The 17,685-nt window shown below is 42.4% G+C and overlaps 1 protein-coding gene across 5 annotated transcripts in view; it reads left to right on the forward strand.

Moving 5' to 3' along the window:
• OSMR (oncostatin M receptor) overlaps positions 1-17,685 on the forward strand; it is a 294,947-nt gene that overhangs the window by 221,118 nt on the left and 56,144 nt on the right. For all 5 annotated transcript variants that reach the window (XM_030193061.1, XM_030193063.1, XM_030193062.1 and 2 more), the window contains 2 exons: positions 8,958-9,180; positions 10,416-10,601. In XM_030193061.1, the coding sequence (XP_030048921.1) occupies positions 8,958-9,180; positions 10,416-10,601 (409 nt within the window). The remainder of the gene's footprint in view (positions 1-8,957; positions 9,181-10,415; positions 10,602-17,685) is intronic.

Below are 17,685 nucleotides of genomic sequence, written 5' to 3' on the forward strand. Positions count from 1 at the left end.
GGCACAGACCGTATAAGTCTGCCCAGCAGTATTTCCCGCCTCCCAACCACCAGTCCCGCCTCCCATCATCGGCTCAGGTACAGACCGTATAAGTCTGCCCTCCCCTATCCTAGCCTCCCAACCACCAACCCCTCTTCCCCCCACCTGCTCCGCCACCCAATTTCAGCTAAGGGTAGCACACCTGCATGCGCAATCTCTTCAGCATGAAACATTTCATCTACAGCTGGGTTAAACCTGCACTTTGCAACGGGACAGAGTTACATGCTGCTTGGTGGCATTATAGCTCCAGAAAGGAAGGTTGAGAGTTTCTGCTGTTTTGGTGTCTCATTTACTGCTGCTGCTATTGTTGATCTGCACAGGCTGTTGATGATCAGTGGGTGATTAACAGAAGAAAGGGCTGTGCTGTAAAGGGTTTCCCTTGCCAACCAACCGGAGCCTGCCGGAGGTGGAAAAGAGCTTCAAAACTTGCCTTTCAGCCTGTGCAGACACCCTGCTTATACTTGCTCCTGTCAGCCCTCTGATTTTTGCCTTTAGCTCTGCAGCTATGAAGGCATGCTGTTCCTTTCAGCTGCTCGAAGCCTTTTTAGCGTCCTGCCTCTTCTGACAGAACCTCCTGTTTCCGGGCAGGACGCTACAGCGGTTTTGGGCGATTGAAAGGAGTAGCATGCCTGCAGCACTAAAGACGAAGTCGAAGGCCTGAGAGGAGAGAGAACGTGGACTGGGGGGGGGGGGGAGGAGTGAGGGTTCAGGAGTGAACAGAGAAAGAGAGAAAGGGGACCACAGGGAGGGGTAGGGATTCAGGAGATCAGGAAAAATTACTGGTAGAAGGAGGGCAGAGAGAGAGAGATGTTTGAGAGGGACAGATGCTGGAAATAGGGGATGAAAAAACAAGGGAGACTGTGGTCATGGAGTGGAAGGGAGAAATAGTGATCATGGAGGGCAGGGGAGAGCTGGTGCCCATGGAGGGGAAGTAAAGGGAAAAGAGGAGAAAACAGGAGGAGACTGTGATTGGGAAGGAGAGAAATGGTGCCCATGGAGGGGAAGGGACCTGGAGAGAAGAGAACCAGGAGGAGATGGTCATATACACTCACACACTTTCTCTCTCTCTCTTTCACACTCACTCTCTCACACACACACAAAATATTACCTCCTGTACTTTTACAAGACAAACAGAAGCAGGGAGAAATTTATCTCCTCCTTCCTTGACTATCTCTCTCTTTCAGACAGACGCACACACACACACTTTCTCTCGCTCTCTCTCTCTTTCTCAACACACACACACACACAAAATATTACCTCCTGTACTTTTACAAGACAAACAAAAGCAGGGAGAAATTTATCTTCTCCTTCCTTGACTCTCTCTCTCGCTCTCTCTTTCAGACATACACACTTTCTCTGTCTCTCAACACATACACACTCACTCTCTCTCTCTCTGAACTCACTCTCACACTCTCTCTCTCTCTTTCAGACAGGCGCACACACACATACACACTCACTCTCTCTCTCTCTCTCTCTCACACACACACACACACACAAAATATTACCTCCTGTACTTTACAAGACAAACAGAAGCAGGGAAAAATTTATCTTCTCCTTCCTTGACACTCTCTCTCTTTCAGACAGACACACACACACACTCTCTCTCTCTGAACTCACTCTCACACTCTCTCTCTCTCTCACAGGCGCACACACACTTTCTCTCTCTCTCTCACACTGGACTGGTCTCTCTCTCTCTCTCTCACACACACACACAAAATATTACAACAATAAGGGAATCAAATTTCACAAATAAAAAATGTTGCCCATTTTAATGGGCTTAACGGCTTGCATTAACATATAAGAATCGATAGTAACTCATCTTGAAGATTAGCAAAAAATCTTGCCCATTTTAATGGGATTTACGGCTTTTTATATTTATAAATAACAAAACTTGCCAAATTACACAACATACACACAAAACAGATCATACACCAAATAAAATGTCTTAATATTGTCGTAACTTAACATATTCTTTTACAATCTCATTCTGGGAAAGAGGGGTCTGGGAGATACAAGCCAGGAAGGAGAGAGCCAGTGGAATCATGGGCAATGATGCCAAGGATGGCCCATCCCAAAACTGGAGATTTACCACTGCTATACTGCAAATTAAATTCCAGTGAGTGAGGTTTTGTAGCGGGCCCCAGCCATATCTAAAACCAGCTCTAGCAGTTATATATTACAAAACTGGATATATTCAGATCAATAAAGAGAAAAAAAAAAGATTCTTTTTTTCTACATTTGGTCATTTTTTTTCTCCAAATATTTTATTAATTTCCAAGAATACAAATAACAGGAAAACAATGATGGAAAAACATAGGAAGCAAGAAACACAACAGGTGGGAAAGGAAAAAAGAGAAAGGAAAGAAGAGAAAAAAGGAGGGGAAGCATCCAGGTGTTTAACAAATAAGTCCTTTGTACTGATATTCAGGTGTGGCCTGAATAGTTTGGAGGTAGTTGTCCAAAATAGACCAAATTTTTTTCTTAGATACTGTCATCCGACGTTTTGCAGCCATGGCGAGCTCAAACTTCCGATGCTGCACCAGAAATGAATATTCAGCAACTGTGCGTTTTTTTCAGTTTTGCAAAATATGCAGTTGAGCAATAGTGGTCATTTTATTTATTTATATATAAGATTTTACATCATCAGCCAAGCCATAAACACTTGTACAGAAAGTAATTTAAATATGCTAAATACAAAACAGGAACTATATTACAAGACATGTAAACATGTAATTACTAAATTCCACAATTTGCAGAATCCAAGACTCAAAAACAGAGGCAATAAAATCTATAATTATAACTAAAGTAAGAAAAAAATAGACCTGTCAAAGAAGCAAATTATTCTAAGCTAGACATCTTATGTCCACTCACGGCTAGAGGCAAAGCAGCAAGTCTATATCCCACAAGTCCATAAGAGAAATAAGATCTTACCTGCTAATTTCTTTCCTTTAGTTGCATCAGACAAGTCCAGCTACCCACCCATATTTGTTTGTCCATATCACTAAAACAGAGTTTTAATTTTTTCTAATGTTTCTCTTGATGAGCAAATGTTTTGCATTAGCACAGCAACTGTTTTCTACTGCTTTATTTAATACTGAATTATCTGAGCTGCACAAAGGTCTATTAAGGCATGGCACAAATCTGTACTCTCTATCTCTACCTGCTTGTAGATAGATGCAAACCCACAAGTCCTGTACTTGTCTGATACGACTAAAAGAAAAGAACATTAGGTGAGATCTAATTTATCCATATCTTCGGTAAAGACCAAAATAAATAATTCATTTAGTTCTTCTTGTCTCCCCTCAATACCATTTTCAATACCCTTTTTATCCATCTGTTAACTAATGGTCCCACTGAATCCCTCACAGCCTTTTTGCTTCAAATATACTTGGGAAAAGCTTTTTTTTTTCTTTCTTGCATGCTTCTTTGCAAATTGTCTTTTGACCTGCCTTATTTTTGCTTTACTGCTTATGTGTTTTCCTCTTTCCTTCATTTGGGTCCATTTTCCAGTTTTTAAATGTGTCCTTTTGGCTTAATACCTCCTTCACCTTACCATTTAATCATGGTTGAAGTCTTTTTGTTGTTTTTCTACATGCCCTAGGTGCATGGAATACATTTAGTCTGGACTTCCAAGATGATGTTTTTAAACAACATGTGTGCTGCGTGCCAACTTTTAACCATAGAAACCGCTCCTTATGTTTTTCTAACTTATTTCCATATTTTATCGAGATTCTGTTTTTAAAGTTAAATACACTACAGTCAGATTGCAGGAAGCTATTTCCTTCTGTCTGAAGTGAACTAAAGCCCTTAGAACATCCATCCAACTTTTTTTTCTTTGACTTGTGTTTGCTTGGTATTGTAAGCAAATGGATCATATCTATTGATAGCAGGTTGCATCTCCTTTTGTTATTCCCAGACAGGTCTAATGCTAGAAGGATATGTCAGAAATCATAATTTTAGAGCCATCTAAGATTCACCACCAATGAGATTTATAATGCTATGAAGTGGAATTCTGTTCACACATTTATATCCCATTGCTACAGGATACTGATGCATGATGTGACAGTGAATTAATGCAAGTTCATTTTCCAAGATACCTTTGAAAATTCCCAAGGCTGTCTTACACCCCTTCTTCAGCTGTTTATTTGAATTTGTTTTCCTTTTTTAAAAAAAGGGTCTTGCCCAACATATGTGTTTGCAGTGGCGTACCAAGGGCGGGGCGGTGGGGGCGGTCCGCCCCGGGTATCAGTGGGTGGGGGGGGGGTGCTCCGCTTCCGCTGCTCTTCTCCTGCCACCACCCTGCCATTAAAGAAAATCAGTGAAGCAGCGTCGCAGGCAGCGCCTCGCGTCTGCCCTGCTTGTAAAAGAAGCAAATCTCCTTCTCGTCTTCGTCGGGCCCTTCCCTCACTGTGTCCCGCCCTCCTCGGAGGTAACTTCCTATTTCTGCGAGGGCGGGACATAGTGAGGGAAGGCCCGACGAAGACGAGGAGAAGGCGATTTGCTTCTTTTACAGGCAGGGCAGACGCGAGGCGCTGCCTGCGATGCTGCTTCACTGATTTTTCTTTAATGGCAGGGTGGTGGCAGGAGAAGAGGGCTGTCATCTCTCGACGGAGCTGGTGGTCGGGTCAGGGGGGTTCATATGGGAGAAGGTGGGGGTCTCAGAGGGAGAAGGGGAGGGGGTGTTCAGAGGGGAGAAGGGGCCATGCAAGAAAATGGGGGCCATGCCTGGGGCTGGTGGGAAAATGGGGCTGGAGCTGAAAAGGGGGTCCCTAATGCAAGGCATGTGGATGAAGGGGGCTGGAACTGGGGGCTGAAAAGGGGCAGGGGCTGAAAAGGGGACAGGGAGAAGTGGCTGGGGCTGAAGCTTGGGACTGGTGAGAGAAAAGGGCTGGGGCTGAAACTGCGGACTGGTGGGATAGTGGGGCTGAAAAGGGGGGCAGGTAGGAGGTGTGGGCTGGGGCTAGAACTAGGGGCGGGTGGGATAAGGGAGTTGGAACTGGGGACTGAAAAAAAGGTGCAGAGAGAGAGAGAGAGAGGGGACAGATCCTGGATGGATGGGGGAGCGAGAGGGAGGGCAGACCCTGGATGGATGGGAGAGGGAGGGTAGACCCTGAATGGATGGGAGAGGGAGGGTAAATGGTGGATTGAAGGGGCAGAGAGAAAGGGCAGACAGTGGATGGAAGGGATAGAAAGGGCAGAGTGAATGGAAGGGGGGAGAGAGAGGGCAGACAGGGGCAGAGAGAGAGGGCAGATGTGCATGGAAGGGGCAGGGAGAGAGGGCAGACATTGGATGGAGGGGACAGCAGAGAGGGCAGACACTGGATAGCAGAGAAAGAACAAAGACAGATGTTGGATGGAAGGAAGACAGTGAAAAGAAGATGAGGAAAGCAGAAACCAGAGACAAACTGTAAATAAAATATATATTTGTATTTTTTTTGCTTTAGAATGAAGTAGTATTGTAGCTGTGTTAATAAATGTTTATAAAAGAACATGTAAATAATGTAATCTTTTTATTGGACTAATTTTAATAAATTTTGACTAACTTTCGGAGAACAAAACCCCCTTTCTCAGGTCAGGATAGGATACCGTTTTCGCATCCTGTTCAAACTTCTTCTACTAACCTATAAGTGTACTCACTCTGCTGCTCCCCAGTATCTCTCCACACTCGTCCTTCCCTACACCCCTTCCCATGCACTCCGCTCCATGGATAAATCCTTCTTATCTGTTCCCTTCTCCACTACTGCCAACTCCAGACTTCGCGCCTTCTGTCTCGCTGCACCTACGCCTGGAATAAACTTCCTGAGCCCCTACGTCTTGCCCCATCCTTGGCCACCTTTAAATCTAGACTGAAAGCCCACCTCTTTAACATTGCTTTTGACTCGTAACCACTTGTAACCACTCGCCTCCACCTACCCTCCTCTCTTCCTTCCCGTTCACATTAATTGATTTGATTTGCTTACTTTATTTATTTTTTGTCTATTAGATTGTAAGCTCTTTGAGCAGGGACTGTCTTTCTTCTATGTTTGTGCAGCGCTGCGTACGCCTTGTAGCGCTATACAAATGCTAAATAGTAGTAGTAGTATACTGTAACAGCACTATACTGTATTGACCTGAGGAAGAAGGTTTTGGCCTCTGACAGCTAAATGTATTAGACCAATAAAATGGTATTTTATTTTCTATATTTGTTTTATTTCTATTTGTTAATTTGTAAAGTGGTGATTGGTATTTGTTAGTTTTTTTTCAAATTTACATCTGCTGTCTTTATATTTTGCACAGTACTAGGGGACATTTTCTGTTTCTGTGGTGTTGCATTGTATGCAGAGTCTGGCATCTTGGGGGTTCAGTTTAATTTTTGTCTGCATAGAGTTTATGATTACTTATTCTATAGTGGATTAGGGTTTATCTGTGTTTGTGAAAAAGACATGGCTTTCAGTTGGCATTGACTGTGCAGGATCAGCGATCTGTACTATTCTGTCTGGTTTCATTTTACAATAGGTGAATTGATGTTCTAGTGCTCACTGTAGTGTTTAAGATGCTTTCCTTTTCCTTGTGTGACTCGTAGAAATGACTGCTTATGGTATGCTAAAATTGCTCTATAGGTCCTGAGTGTTTTGTATTCCCAGTATGCCTAGTGCTGGATTTTGGAGGGGGGTGTTAAAAAATGACGAGCCCCAGGTGTCAACTACCCTAGGTACGCCACTGTGTGTTTGTTCGCATATTGGCACTCTTGTTTCTCAAAATTTCCTGCCGTTTTTTGGGGGGAGAGGGGGAGTTCTTATTTAGGATTTGTGTGTCTGATATATTCTGCTTATCTTCAGAGAAAGCAAGTTGCTTCCCTGTAACAAATATTCTCTGATGACATTCAGCAAGCTAATCATATATAGTGACATATAGTAGATGACGGCAGAAAAAGACCTGCACGGTCCATCCAGTCTGCCCAAGAAATGTGCCACTTTTTTGTGTATACCTTACCTTGATTTGTACCTGTCTTTTTCAGGGCACAGACCGTACAAGTCTATCCAGCATTATCCCCACCTCCCACCATCGGCTCTGGCATAGACCGTATAAGTCTGCCCAGCACTATCCCCGCCTCCCAACCACCAGCCCTGCCTCCCACTACCGGCTCTGTTATCCAATCTCGGCTAAGCTCCTGAGGATCCATTTCTTCTGAACAGGATTCCTTTATGTTTATCCCACGCATGTTTGAATTCCCGTTACCGTTTTCATCTCCACCACCTCCCGCGGGAGGGCATTCCAAACATCCACCACTCTCTCCGTGAAAAAATACTTCCTGACATTTTTCTTGAGTCTGCCCCCCTTCAATCTCATTTCATGTCCTCTCGTTCTACCACCTTCGTATCTCTGGAAATGGTTCGTTTGCAGATTAATACCTTTCAAATATTTGAACGTCTGTATCACATCACCCCTGTTTCTCCTTTCCTCCAGGGTATACATGTTCAGGTCATCAAGTCTCGCCTCGTACGTCTTGTAACGCAAATCCCATACCATTCTCGTAGCTTTTCTTTGCACCGCTTCGATTCTTGTTACATCCTTAGCAAGATACGGCCTCCAAAACTGAACACAATACTCCAGATGGGGCCTCACCAACGACACATACAGGGGTATCAACACTCCCTTTCTTCTGCTGGTCACACCTCTCTCTATACAGCCCAACAACCTTCTAGATTTGTCACACTGTTTCGTCGCCTTCAAATCCTCAGATACTATCACCCCAAGATCTCTCTCCCCGTCTGTACCTATCAGACTCTCGCCGCCTAACACATACGTCTCCCGTGGATTTCTATTCCCTAAGTGCATCACTTTGCATTTCTTGGCATTGAATTTTAATTGCCAAACCTTAGACCATTCTTCTAGCTTCTTCAGATTCTTTTTCATGTTTTCCACTCCCTCCGGGGTGTCCACTCTGTTACAGATCTTAGTATCATCCGCAAATAGGCAAACTTTACCTTCTAACCCTTTGGCAAGGTCACTCACAAATATATTGAACAGAATCGGCCCCAGCACCGATCCTTGAGGCACTCCACTACTCACCTTTCCCTCCTAATCAGCCATACAAGCCCTCCCTCTTTCCCATATAGAGTAGTTCAAGTCATTTTTATTATATGAGACATGCAAGAAAGCATGGACGAGAAATTCACACTTGTTCAGAAAAGCCTGAAAAAACACTTCCAGAATGCTTTGAAACCATTCGTGCTAGTACTGTTGACAGATAAGCAACTTTCTTAGTTTACTCAGTAAGGGGACAACCTATGATGGATTTTTCGCATATAAACCATGTTTTGGGCATGAAAAAGGTATTTTATAAAATTTCCACACGGGTAACTTCTATAAAAGTATAAAAGCAGTGACAAGAATGTGTGTACTGTTTTTGTCTCTGGTGTAGATATGTTTGGAGTGGAGTTTGGATGTAGGGCAGTCAGAGCCATGATTTACTTGCATTGTTCATAAAATACAGTTACGCAAGGGAAAGGGAAATGGGACTTTGAGGTTTTTGCAGCTACATTCAAAGCAGTTTACATATGTTCAGGTACTTATTTTGTACCAGGGGCAATGGAGGGTTAAGTGACTTGCCCAGAGTCACAAGGAACTGCAGTGGGCATCGAACTCAGTTCCCCAGGATCAAAGTCCACTGCACTAACCACGAGGCTACTCCTCCACTAAGTATGAACATTAACATTTATTTCTAAGCAGATGTAAGTGTACACTTTTGCTTTTTAGCTGTAATTTTTGGTAGGGTAAGCTTTATAAATGCACTTAGTCCGTATTTGTTTTCATAAAATATGTGCCGCCTTGTTCTCTGTTTAATCTGTAAAACTAAACTACAGTAAACTTTATCAGTATTTTAACATCAGTTATTCACATGTGAATACATCTTGAATGATTCTTTTTTTTCTTAGCCTCTATCAGAAAATGAAACTAAAGGAGAAGTTCTCTCATATCATATAACATGGGGAAAGCTAGATGACAGCAATATGTATCAACACTTGGCAGTATCCGTTTCAATGAACAATACAGAAATATCCATTGATGGGCAACCGTATATAATCAGAGTCACAGCAAGAAATATGGTTGGCACATCACCTCCTTCAGAAATCAGAATTGCCAAACTTCAAGAGAATGGTGAGGGTATTAAGTTTTAAAAAACAACATTTGCAACTTTTGTGTGCAAACTGCATTTTATTTGCCAGAATTACTTATCAGGTTGTGCAGATAACTTCTGTTATAGGAACTCAGTGGTAAAGTAGTTCTTGAACAAGGGGTCATCTAAGGTTGCCAACACACACCTAGATGACTACTGGTCCTTTTTTTTTCCCCATTTGCATACCTGGTGTCATAATTGTGATTTTCTGAGAGAATGTGATAGAACTATCAGAAATAAAACCCCATGTCTGCCTTGGAGTAAAACTAGGACTGAGTCAGCCTGTTTGTCAGCTCACCCTTGGAAGACCAATGTAGGACCATGAAAAGATGCTCATACCTCTTCACTGAAAGGGTAATGGATGCATGGAACAATGTCTTACTGCAGATGTTGAAGGAGAAACATTAATATAATTTATGAAAGCCTGAGATATGCACACTGCATACTTGGTTGTAACAAAATGAAAATTATAGCAGAGATCAAGTAAGGTCTATGATAATAAAATAGGTTTATAGTCCTCATCTAATATTACCGTCTATTTGTATTGTGACTAATTCTCAGCACAAAAATCTAGGCTATATGATAACTAAGATTATTGCACATGGTAAAACAGTTTCATTCCTTACCATCCATGCCAAATCATTCCAGTCAAGTGTATTACATCTCCCTGCCAGCAGATGTAGAAAGTAAAAAGCTCAGTGCTGTCTTTACTCCCCTTGTAGGGGGCTGGTGCTGCCTTCCACTCGTCAGTATTTCACTGTCTCCAGCAGATGATACAGATGTGTGGAGTGATGCAGTAAGATTGCTTGGCCACAGAGTAGTTGCCTCCAGGCTATCCTCCTCTAGCAGAGTAGAGCTCAACAGTAATCTAAGTAAGCATTAGATTCCTGGGTCTTGGTATGTTAAAAATGGTAGGAACTATTTTTAAAGTTTATTCCCAAGGGTGACTATCAAAGCTATAGTGTGCTACAGAAAAAAAAAAAAAAAAAAGATTAGGAACAGTGTATTTGGAAGTGTTCATTTACTCTTTTTTCCCTCTGTTATGAACTATAATGCTAAGAGTTAGTCTGCCTATCTCTGCTCCACACGAGGAAGCCATATAGTGTTCTGTTGAACAGGTGCATGTTAATGTATATTGTTTAGTAGATTTATAATTGTGCATTGTCTGTTAAAGCAGGGCAATAGCAAACTAAAATTCTATGGATATTTTTCCTAGATATTGAAGACATTAATGAAGAAAGAGTTAATGGCACTGGTGATGGAATTCACATTTCCTGGAAGCCAGAAATGGGTGAAGTTAGTGACTACATTGTTCAATGGTGCAACTTCCCAAAATCTGAGAACTGTGACTTCCAGTGGAAGAAATACCATAACAACACCTTTAGTGATGTTATAAAATCAGGTAAAAGCATAGAAGCCATCAGAGGGGTGGATTTTCAAAAGACTTAACTGGCTAATTGACCTCAAGAATTAGCTGGCTAAGCCTATGGTTTTCAGAAAATGTAAATCTTCCTTATCAAAATATGCCTAGTTGGATCATTGCAGTGATGTTCCTGGGCCTGGGTCCTTCTAGAATCTTGTAGTTATGGGTCCTGCATCTGACCAGTAGGTGTTACCATGATGTCTCCCAGTTCTGGGATATGAAACTGCCTTCACAGCATCCCCATTTGTAGAAGATGTAACTCATAGATTGAACCAGAGACCACCTATATGGTAGTTCATAGCACTACAACTGAGCCAACAAACTGGCCCACCGTTGTTGTTTTTAATAATAATTATCTAAATGTTTGTACGTGTGTTTTGAAAGCTTCCAGAGGGAAGATTGAAGAAGGAATATTAATGAATTCCAGTTGCTTTTACTTTGAGCATGCTGTGTTCAGGGGCTTGGTAGAGGGAAGTCTTTAAATCTGGGCTCAGGATTCTGCTTGACTCATCATTCAGAGTTGAAGCCATTAACCTGCCCAGTTAAATCAACTAAATTGGTTAGAAGGGAATGTACAGTGATACTTACCAGGCAATGCTTCTGAATATCCCCTCTGACTGCCATGGCACTATATGGAAGCAGAGTCTGGATAGAGCCGGAGTTAAAAGGCACCAGTGATAGGCAGTGCCAGTGCCCACATAGCTAGCTGGACAAGTAGGACCATTTAAATAGCAGTCCTGTCTTTGCCCAGTTAATTATGCAGATACAGCACTTGATATCAGCTATACCCATATAACTTCTAGGTACCATCACTGACCCAGATATTCAGAGCTGGTACCCAGAGAGGGGCAGGGAAGAGAATGAGGGGATAAAATAAAGTTGGAGGGAGAGGGCAAGAGAGGAGGCAGAAAGGGGAGAGAGAAAGAATAAGGGGGTAAAGGTAGAGGGAGGAAGAGAGCAAGAGAGGAGGAACAGAAGGGAGAGGGGAAGAGAATAAGGGGGTATGAGAAAGGTAGAGGTAGGGAGAGGGCGCGAGAAGAGGCAGAGAGGGGAAGAGAATGAGGGGTTAAGAGAGGATGGAGGCAGAGAGGAGAAGAGAATGAGGGAATAAGAGGGCAATAGAAGGAGAGAGCAGGAGGAGGAGAAGAGAATGAGGGAATAAGAAAAGGAGAGAGAAGGAGAAGAGAATAAAGGGATAATAGAAAAGGCAAGGGAGGCAGAAGAAGGGGTAGAGAATGAGAGGATAAGCAGAGGTAGAAAAAAGAGGACAAAAGAAGGGGGAAGAGAAAAAAGGTTCAAGGGATGAGAAGGGGCAGAAAGGAAGGAGAGGTGGAGGGGCAAGAAAAGGAGGGGAACGGATGAGGGGATAAAAAAAGAGTAGGAAGAAGAAGGCAAGAGAAAAGAGTTCAAGACAAGGCCAGGAGGGTGAGAGGAGGGGCAGGAAAGAGAGAAAGGGGTAGGAAGAAGAGGTACTACTACTACTACTTAGCATTTCTATAGCGCTGCCAGGGTTACGCAGTGCTGTACAAGTTTAAACACGGGGAGGGACAGTCCCTGCTCAAGAGAGCTTACAATCTAATATGTTACAAGAAATGATTTATTTTGGGGAAAATAGCTCTAGAGCGCACTCGCTACTGTTTATAATTTAAGAGCAGGCTGTATTTATAAGTTTTAGGATATTAATTTCTCCACCAATCACCAAAGGTGATAATTGCAATAAATTAAATAGATTAAGTATATATAAAAGATACCATATACTCAGAACACAGAGACCATATTTTTAGCTTCAAAAAGATTGATTTAATATACAATTGCACACGAGAGGTAGGTTTTAAGAGGGAGCAGGAGAAGGGATAGAAAAAGAGAATGAGAGGGTAAGAGAAAGGCAGGTGGTAAAGAGAATGAGGGAGTAAGGAGAGCAAGGAGAAGGGAGGGGGAAGCCACTGCTTGCCCTGGAATTGATAGCATGGAATGGCTCTACTAATTGCATTTATGCCAAGTACTTGTGACTTGGATTGGCCACTGCTGGAAGCAGCATACACGGGCTCCAAAGTGTCAACCATGTTCGCCAGCTTCTATTACAAACACTTCAGTAGACTAGAAAAACATAAGGATACTGAAGGAACCAAGATCCTTGTGGTCAATGGGACTCACTTGCCGGTGCTGGGGAGCATAACTATGGAGGTAGAGTGCTTCGGGCAAGTGATTCCAGACCAGTGCTTTGGCCATTTCCTTGTCACACTGTTTCTCCTTCTTGAGAACCTCAGACACCATTACCCCGAGGTCCTTCTGTCATATGCAACTGCTCTGGATTTGTGCACACAAAATAAATCACTCTATACTATTTCTGGGATAAGCAGTATAAAATGTTTTGTACATTTTTGGGATCTTGCCGGGTATTTGTGACCTGGACTGGCCACTTTTGGAAACAGGATGCTGTGCTCGATGGACCTTTGGTCTTTCCCAGTATGGCAATTCTTATGTACTTATGTAAGCTTAACTGCTAAATTTTAGCCCATGCATCTAATTTTTGAAGATCACTTCTCATATGTCTACTCCCTCTGTGGTGTCCTCTCTGTTGCAAATATGTATGTCATCCACAAAGGCAAACTTTGTCTCCTATCCTTTCAGCCATATCACTCATAAAGACATGAACAGAATTGGTCCCAGGGTCAATCCTTGAAGCACACCACTAGTCACGTACATTTCTTTTGATTGAATTCCATTTACCACCACCCTCTGTTGTCTGTCTGTCAGTCAACCAATTTCTGATCCAGTTCACACTTTGGGACCCACCCCCAGGGCAATCAGTTTGCTTATAAGCCTTCTATGAGGAACAGTATTCAGCTTTGCTGAAATCTAAGTAGACCAATCTAATTCTGTGGTTACCCAGTCAAAGAAATCAGATTCATCTGACATGATCTTCTTTGAGTAACCCATGGAGTGGAGGAGTAGCCTAATGGTTAGTGCAGTGGGCTGAGAACCTGGGGAACTGGGTTCAATGCCTGCTGCAGCTCCTTATGACCCTAGGCAAGTCATCTAACCCTCCTTGGCCGAGGAACAAAAATTAGATTGTAAACCTACTAGGGACAGAGACTGTACCTGCACGTAATATATGTAAACCACTTTGGTTATATCACAGAAAATTGGTATATCAAACCCATGACCCTTTACAATGGTTCCTTGGATCTTGCAACCCATTTCATTTTTCCAACAGCATCTCCATGATTTTACCCAGCACCAAGATAAGGTTTACTGGCCTGTAGTTTTGCACCTCTTCTCTGTTACCACTTTTATGAAAGTCCTTCTTCAGTCTTGTGGAGGAGTAGCCCACTGCCCCAGGTACAAAACTTTGATTGTCAGTCCACTAGAGACAGAGGATGTAGATGCATATCATATATGTAAACTGCTTTGGTTGTACTACAGAAAGGCAGTATATTAAATCTATGACCATTTACTATTTTCAAGGATCTGTTAAATATATCTTTAGAGTACCCGCTCAAACCTCTGTGCTCTCTCGAAAACCTAGGATGTATCTCATCTGGCCCATGGCTTTATCCGCTTTAGTTTTGCAAGTTAATAAACACTTTCTCCTCCCCATCGCCTTGCTGGACAGCTTCTTCCAAGGTTTACAGAGTAGAATTTTTTCCTTCATCTGGAAGAAGAGGCCGCCTCGGGTGCAGAGGGCAGTGGTGTATCAAATGAGACCTCAGGGGGGAATGGGTGCCCCTTCCTTTTTTGAATATTATCAAGCTGCTCATCTCCGCATTTTAGTGGATTGGGTTCAAGGGGGTGATAAGATATGGAAATCATTGGAGCAAAATTGGCTCGCTTCATACCCATTGAAGGCCATTCCATGGCTTCCCGATCGGCTATTTTGTGAAGTGATTCGGGAGGCTCCACAGCTCATTCAGTGGCCTTTATCGATCTGGAGGGCGGTCAGGGGGAAGTTCTTTCCTGGTCGTATATATTTTTTGCATACGTTTATCCACTTTGCCTCTCAGTTTGCGCCGGGAACATTAGACCCTTTTTACTGCATATGGGAGGGATTAGGTTTGTATGAGTTAGGGCAGGTTTGTGAGGAAGGGGAATTGCTTCCTTTCACTGATCTGCGGGACGAATAGGGGCTTCCAGCCTCTAACATTTTTCAGTATCATCAAGTGCGAGACTTAATTCTTAGAAGGGCACAAAGAGAACTGGGGTTGGTAGAATCTCAGACCAGGCGATGGTGGGAGGGAGAGGTAGGGGAGGGATTTCCCGATTATACAGAGCCCTTATTTCTTATGCTAAACCTGTCATGTACTATATCCTAAAATGGGAGTCAGCTCTAGGTGGCTCATACGAATACCCACAATGGGAGTGGGTATTTTGATTACTACTTAAGGTTTCTGTCTCTAGTGCTCTAATGGAGAATGGGCATAAAATATTGTATAGTTGATATTACACCCCCAAGCGTTTAGCTGCTATATTTCAGTCGGGGTCTCCTCTATGCTGGCAACAGCGTGGCTTAGTGGGAGACGTGTCAAATATGGTGGATTTGCCCTTGGGCCCAAGAATTTTGGACTATTGTCTTGAAATTTGTCTTCAGCCTTACTAAGACTTCATATCCTTTGAAAATGGATTACTGCTTCCTGCACTTCAAGCCTCGGGGTGTGAAAGCGGCCATCCATCATTTAGTCACCCATGTGTTTGCAGCGAGCAAATTCGTACTTGTCTGGAAACAACCCACTTTGCCTGGACTTGATGCGATTTTGCGGAAACTAGCCCATATTCACTTGATGTCCAAACAAATAGCTTTGCATAACAGACAACTGCTGGCTTACTTTCGCACTTGGGACCCTTATGTGAAGTGGACTGCTTGCCTTGACTCTTCTCTGCCCATTATGTGGAAGGATTGTGGAGGGGGGGATGTTCTGGTGGGAGGGGGGTGGGTTTGGGACTGTGTGAGATTTTTGCTGCTTTACTACCTTTTGGATGTTATTCTGACTTTGCTCTGTATGGCTGAGCTTTAATATAAAATTAAAAAAAAAAAATAAACACTTACTTTTGTGAATGTTGTGGTATCCATTCCCACATATGCCTTTGTTAATTTATTTGTGGTCCTTCTCCAGGATTTTCTTCTGTGAACACCGAACAGAAGTATCTGGTTAGCGTTTCCACATTTTTTTCTACATCATTCTCCATTGATTCTTCATCATAATCTTTGAGTCTTGCAATTCAATCTCTAGCCTTCTTCCGCCTAACATTTACATTTTTAACCATTTTTTCTTCTGCATATGCTTTTGTCATCTTGATTTCTGTTGGTCTTTCAGTTTTGTCTGATATTCTTATCTGTGGTGTTCTTTGTGTAATCTTCTGTATTTTTTGAATGTTACCTGTTTTGCCTTTATTTTTGCTGCCATTTATTTGGAGAACCATATCTGTTTCCTGTTATGGTTTATGCTTTTATTTCCTTTTTTCCATAAAGATCTGTCTCCTTTTTCATGTTTTCTACGTCCCTTATTTCCTCCTGCCCTGCCAGCAACTCCTTCAGTTACTTCTCCATTGTGATGAAGTCAGTGTATTTGAAATCCAGGGCTTTGAGTTTGGGGTGACTAGAATGTGCTTTAGCTTGTATATCAAACCATATTCTGTGATGATCACTGCTGCCTAAGTGCGTATCCACCCAGACATTAGACACCTCCATTCCATTCACGAGTGTAGATCCAGTATCAACCTCCTCTTTGTGGGTTCCACCACCATTACCTCTCTGAATAAAGCTCCTTTTAAGGCATCCACAATCTTTCTACTTCTCTATATTTGCAGATAAGATCTGTCTAATCCATATCCAGTAGAGTTGTCGCCCAGTATTATTACCTCGCCTTTCATTCCCATTTTGATGATATCATTGATTAAGTTCAAACAAAACTGAAAGATACAAAGAGAATCATCATGGCAAAAAAAACATGCAGGAGAAAAATGGCAAAAAATTAGGGCTGCATTTCTGAAGTAGGCTGTGAAAACTGTAAGGCTGTTTATAGCTATTCTGCATGCTGTTTTAGAGTCTTTCATTCGTAATTTTGTCGATTCGTTTTTCTTATCTTTTCATTAATTTTTATTCTTTAATTTATTTAGGGCTGCGTTTCGATTCAAATTTGTAATTGTGATTAGTCGTATGATTAAAGGTATATTATTTATGTATTTCCCATTGCAGTTCCTTGTGTCTCTGAGCAATGGAGGATTTAAGTGACTTGGCCAGAGTCACAAGGAGCTGCATTGGGGGGGGGGGGGGGGGGGGGGGCTTAGGAACAACATACCTTTAATCTCATGATTCCAGTTTTAATCAAAATGCATCCCTACTAAAAAAGTAAAATGTGGTGACAAGTAGGAGGTCCTGAATCTTTTCATGTGATCTTTCTGGCAGTGCAACAGAAAGTAGACGTTTGTCAGATTTTTCTTGGCAAACCTGTTTGTGGAAATGGATGTATAATCCTTAATGCAGTTTAGTTTATTAGAATTTGATATACCGCGTAGCCAAAAAGATCATCTCAGCGGTATACAATATGTTAAAAAAACAATAACACCAAAACATAAAGAAATAGAATTCATATTAAAATAGAAAAGGTTGTGTCTCACCAGTGGTGTACCTAACATATGCCTGCTCTGCACACCCCCTCACTGCTGGCATCTGGGGCAGACCTCCCCACTGCCCTGCTCTAAGGTTACTAGAGTATTTCACGCATAAAAAACAAAACACACGTCTGTACTCTGCTACACATTTAAAACACATAAACCTTGCAGATAGGACTCCTCCAAGAGCCTTACACCTCTGGTACCCCAAATGCCTGGGAAAAAACGGCTTTCAACAATTGCGTGAACTTAATGAAGGTAGGTTCCATTCGTAATGCAAGTGTACAGCGCTGCGTACGTCTAGTAGCACTATAGAAATGATAAGTAGTGGTAGCTGGTTCCAGAGACTGAGCTTGCATTGAAAAAAGGCATCCTCATAAAATACCTTCCACCATGCCCTCACCACTGATGGAACAGTTCTGATGCCCATGCATAGAGCACAAGACCCTTCCAG

The sequence above is a fragment of the Microcaecilia unicolor genome, chromosome 2 (assembly GCF_901765095.1).
Source record: "Microcaecilia unicolor chromosome 2, aMicUni1.1, whole genome shotgun sequence".
NCBI classification, from domain to species: Eukaryota; Metazoa; Chordata; class Amphibia; order Gymnophiona; family Siphonopidae; genus Microcaecilia; species Microcaecilia unicolor.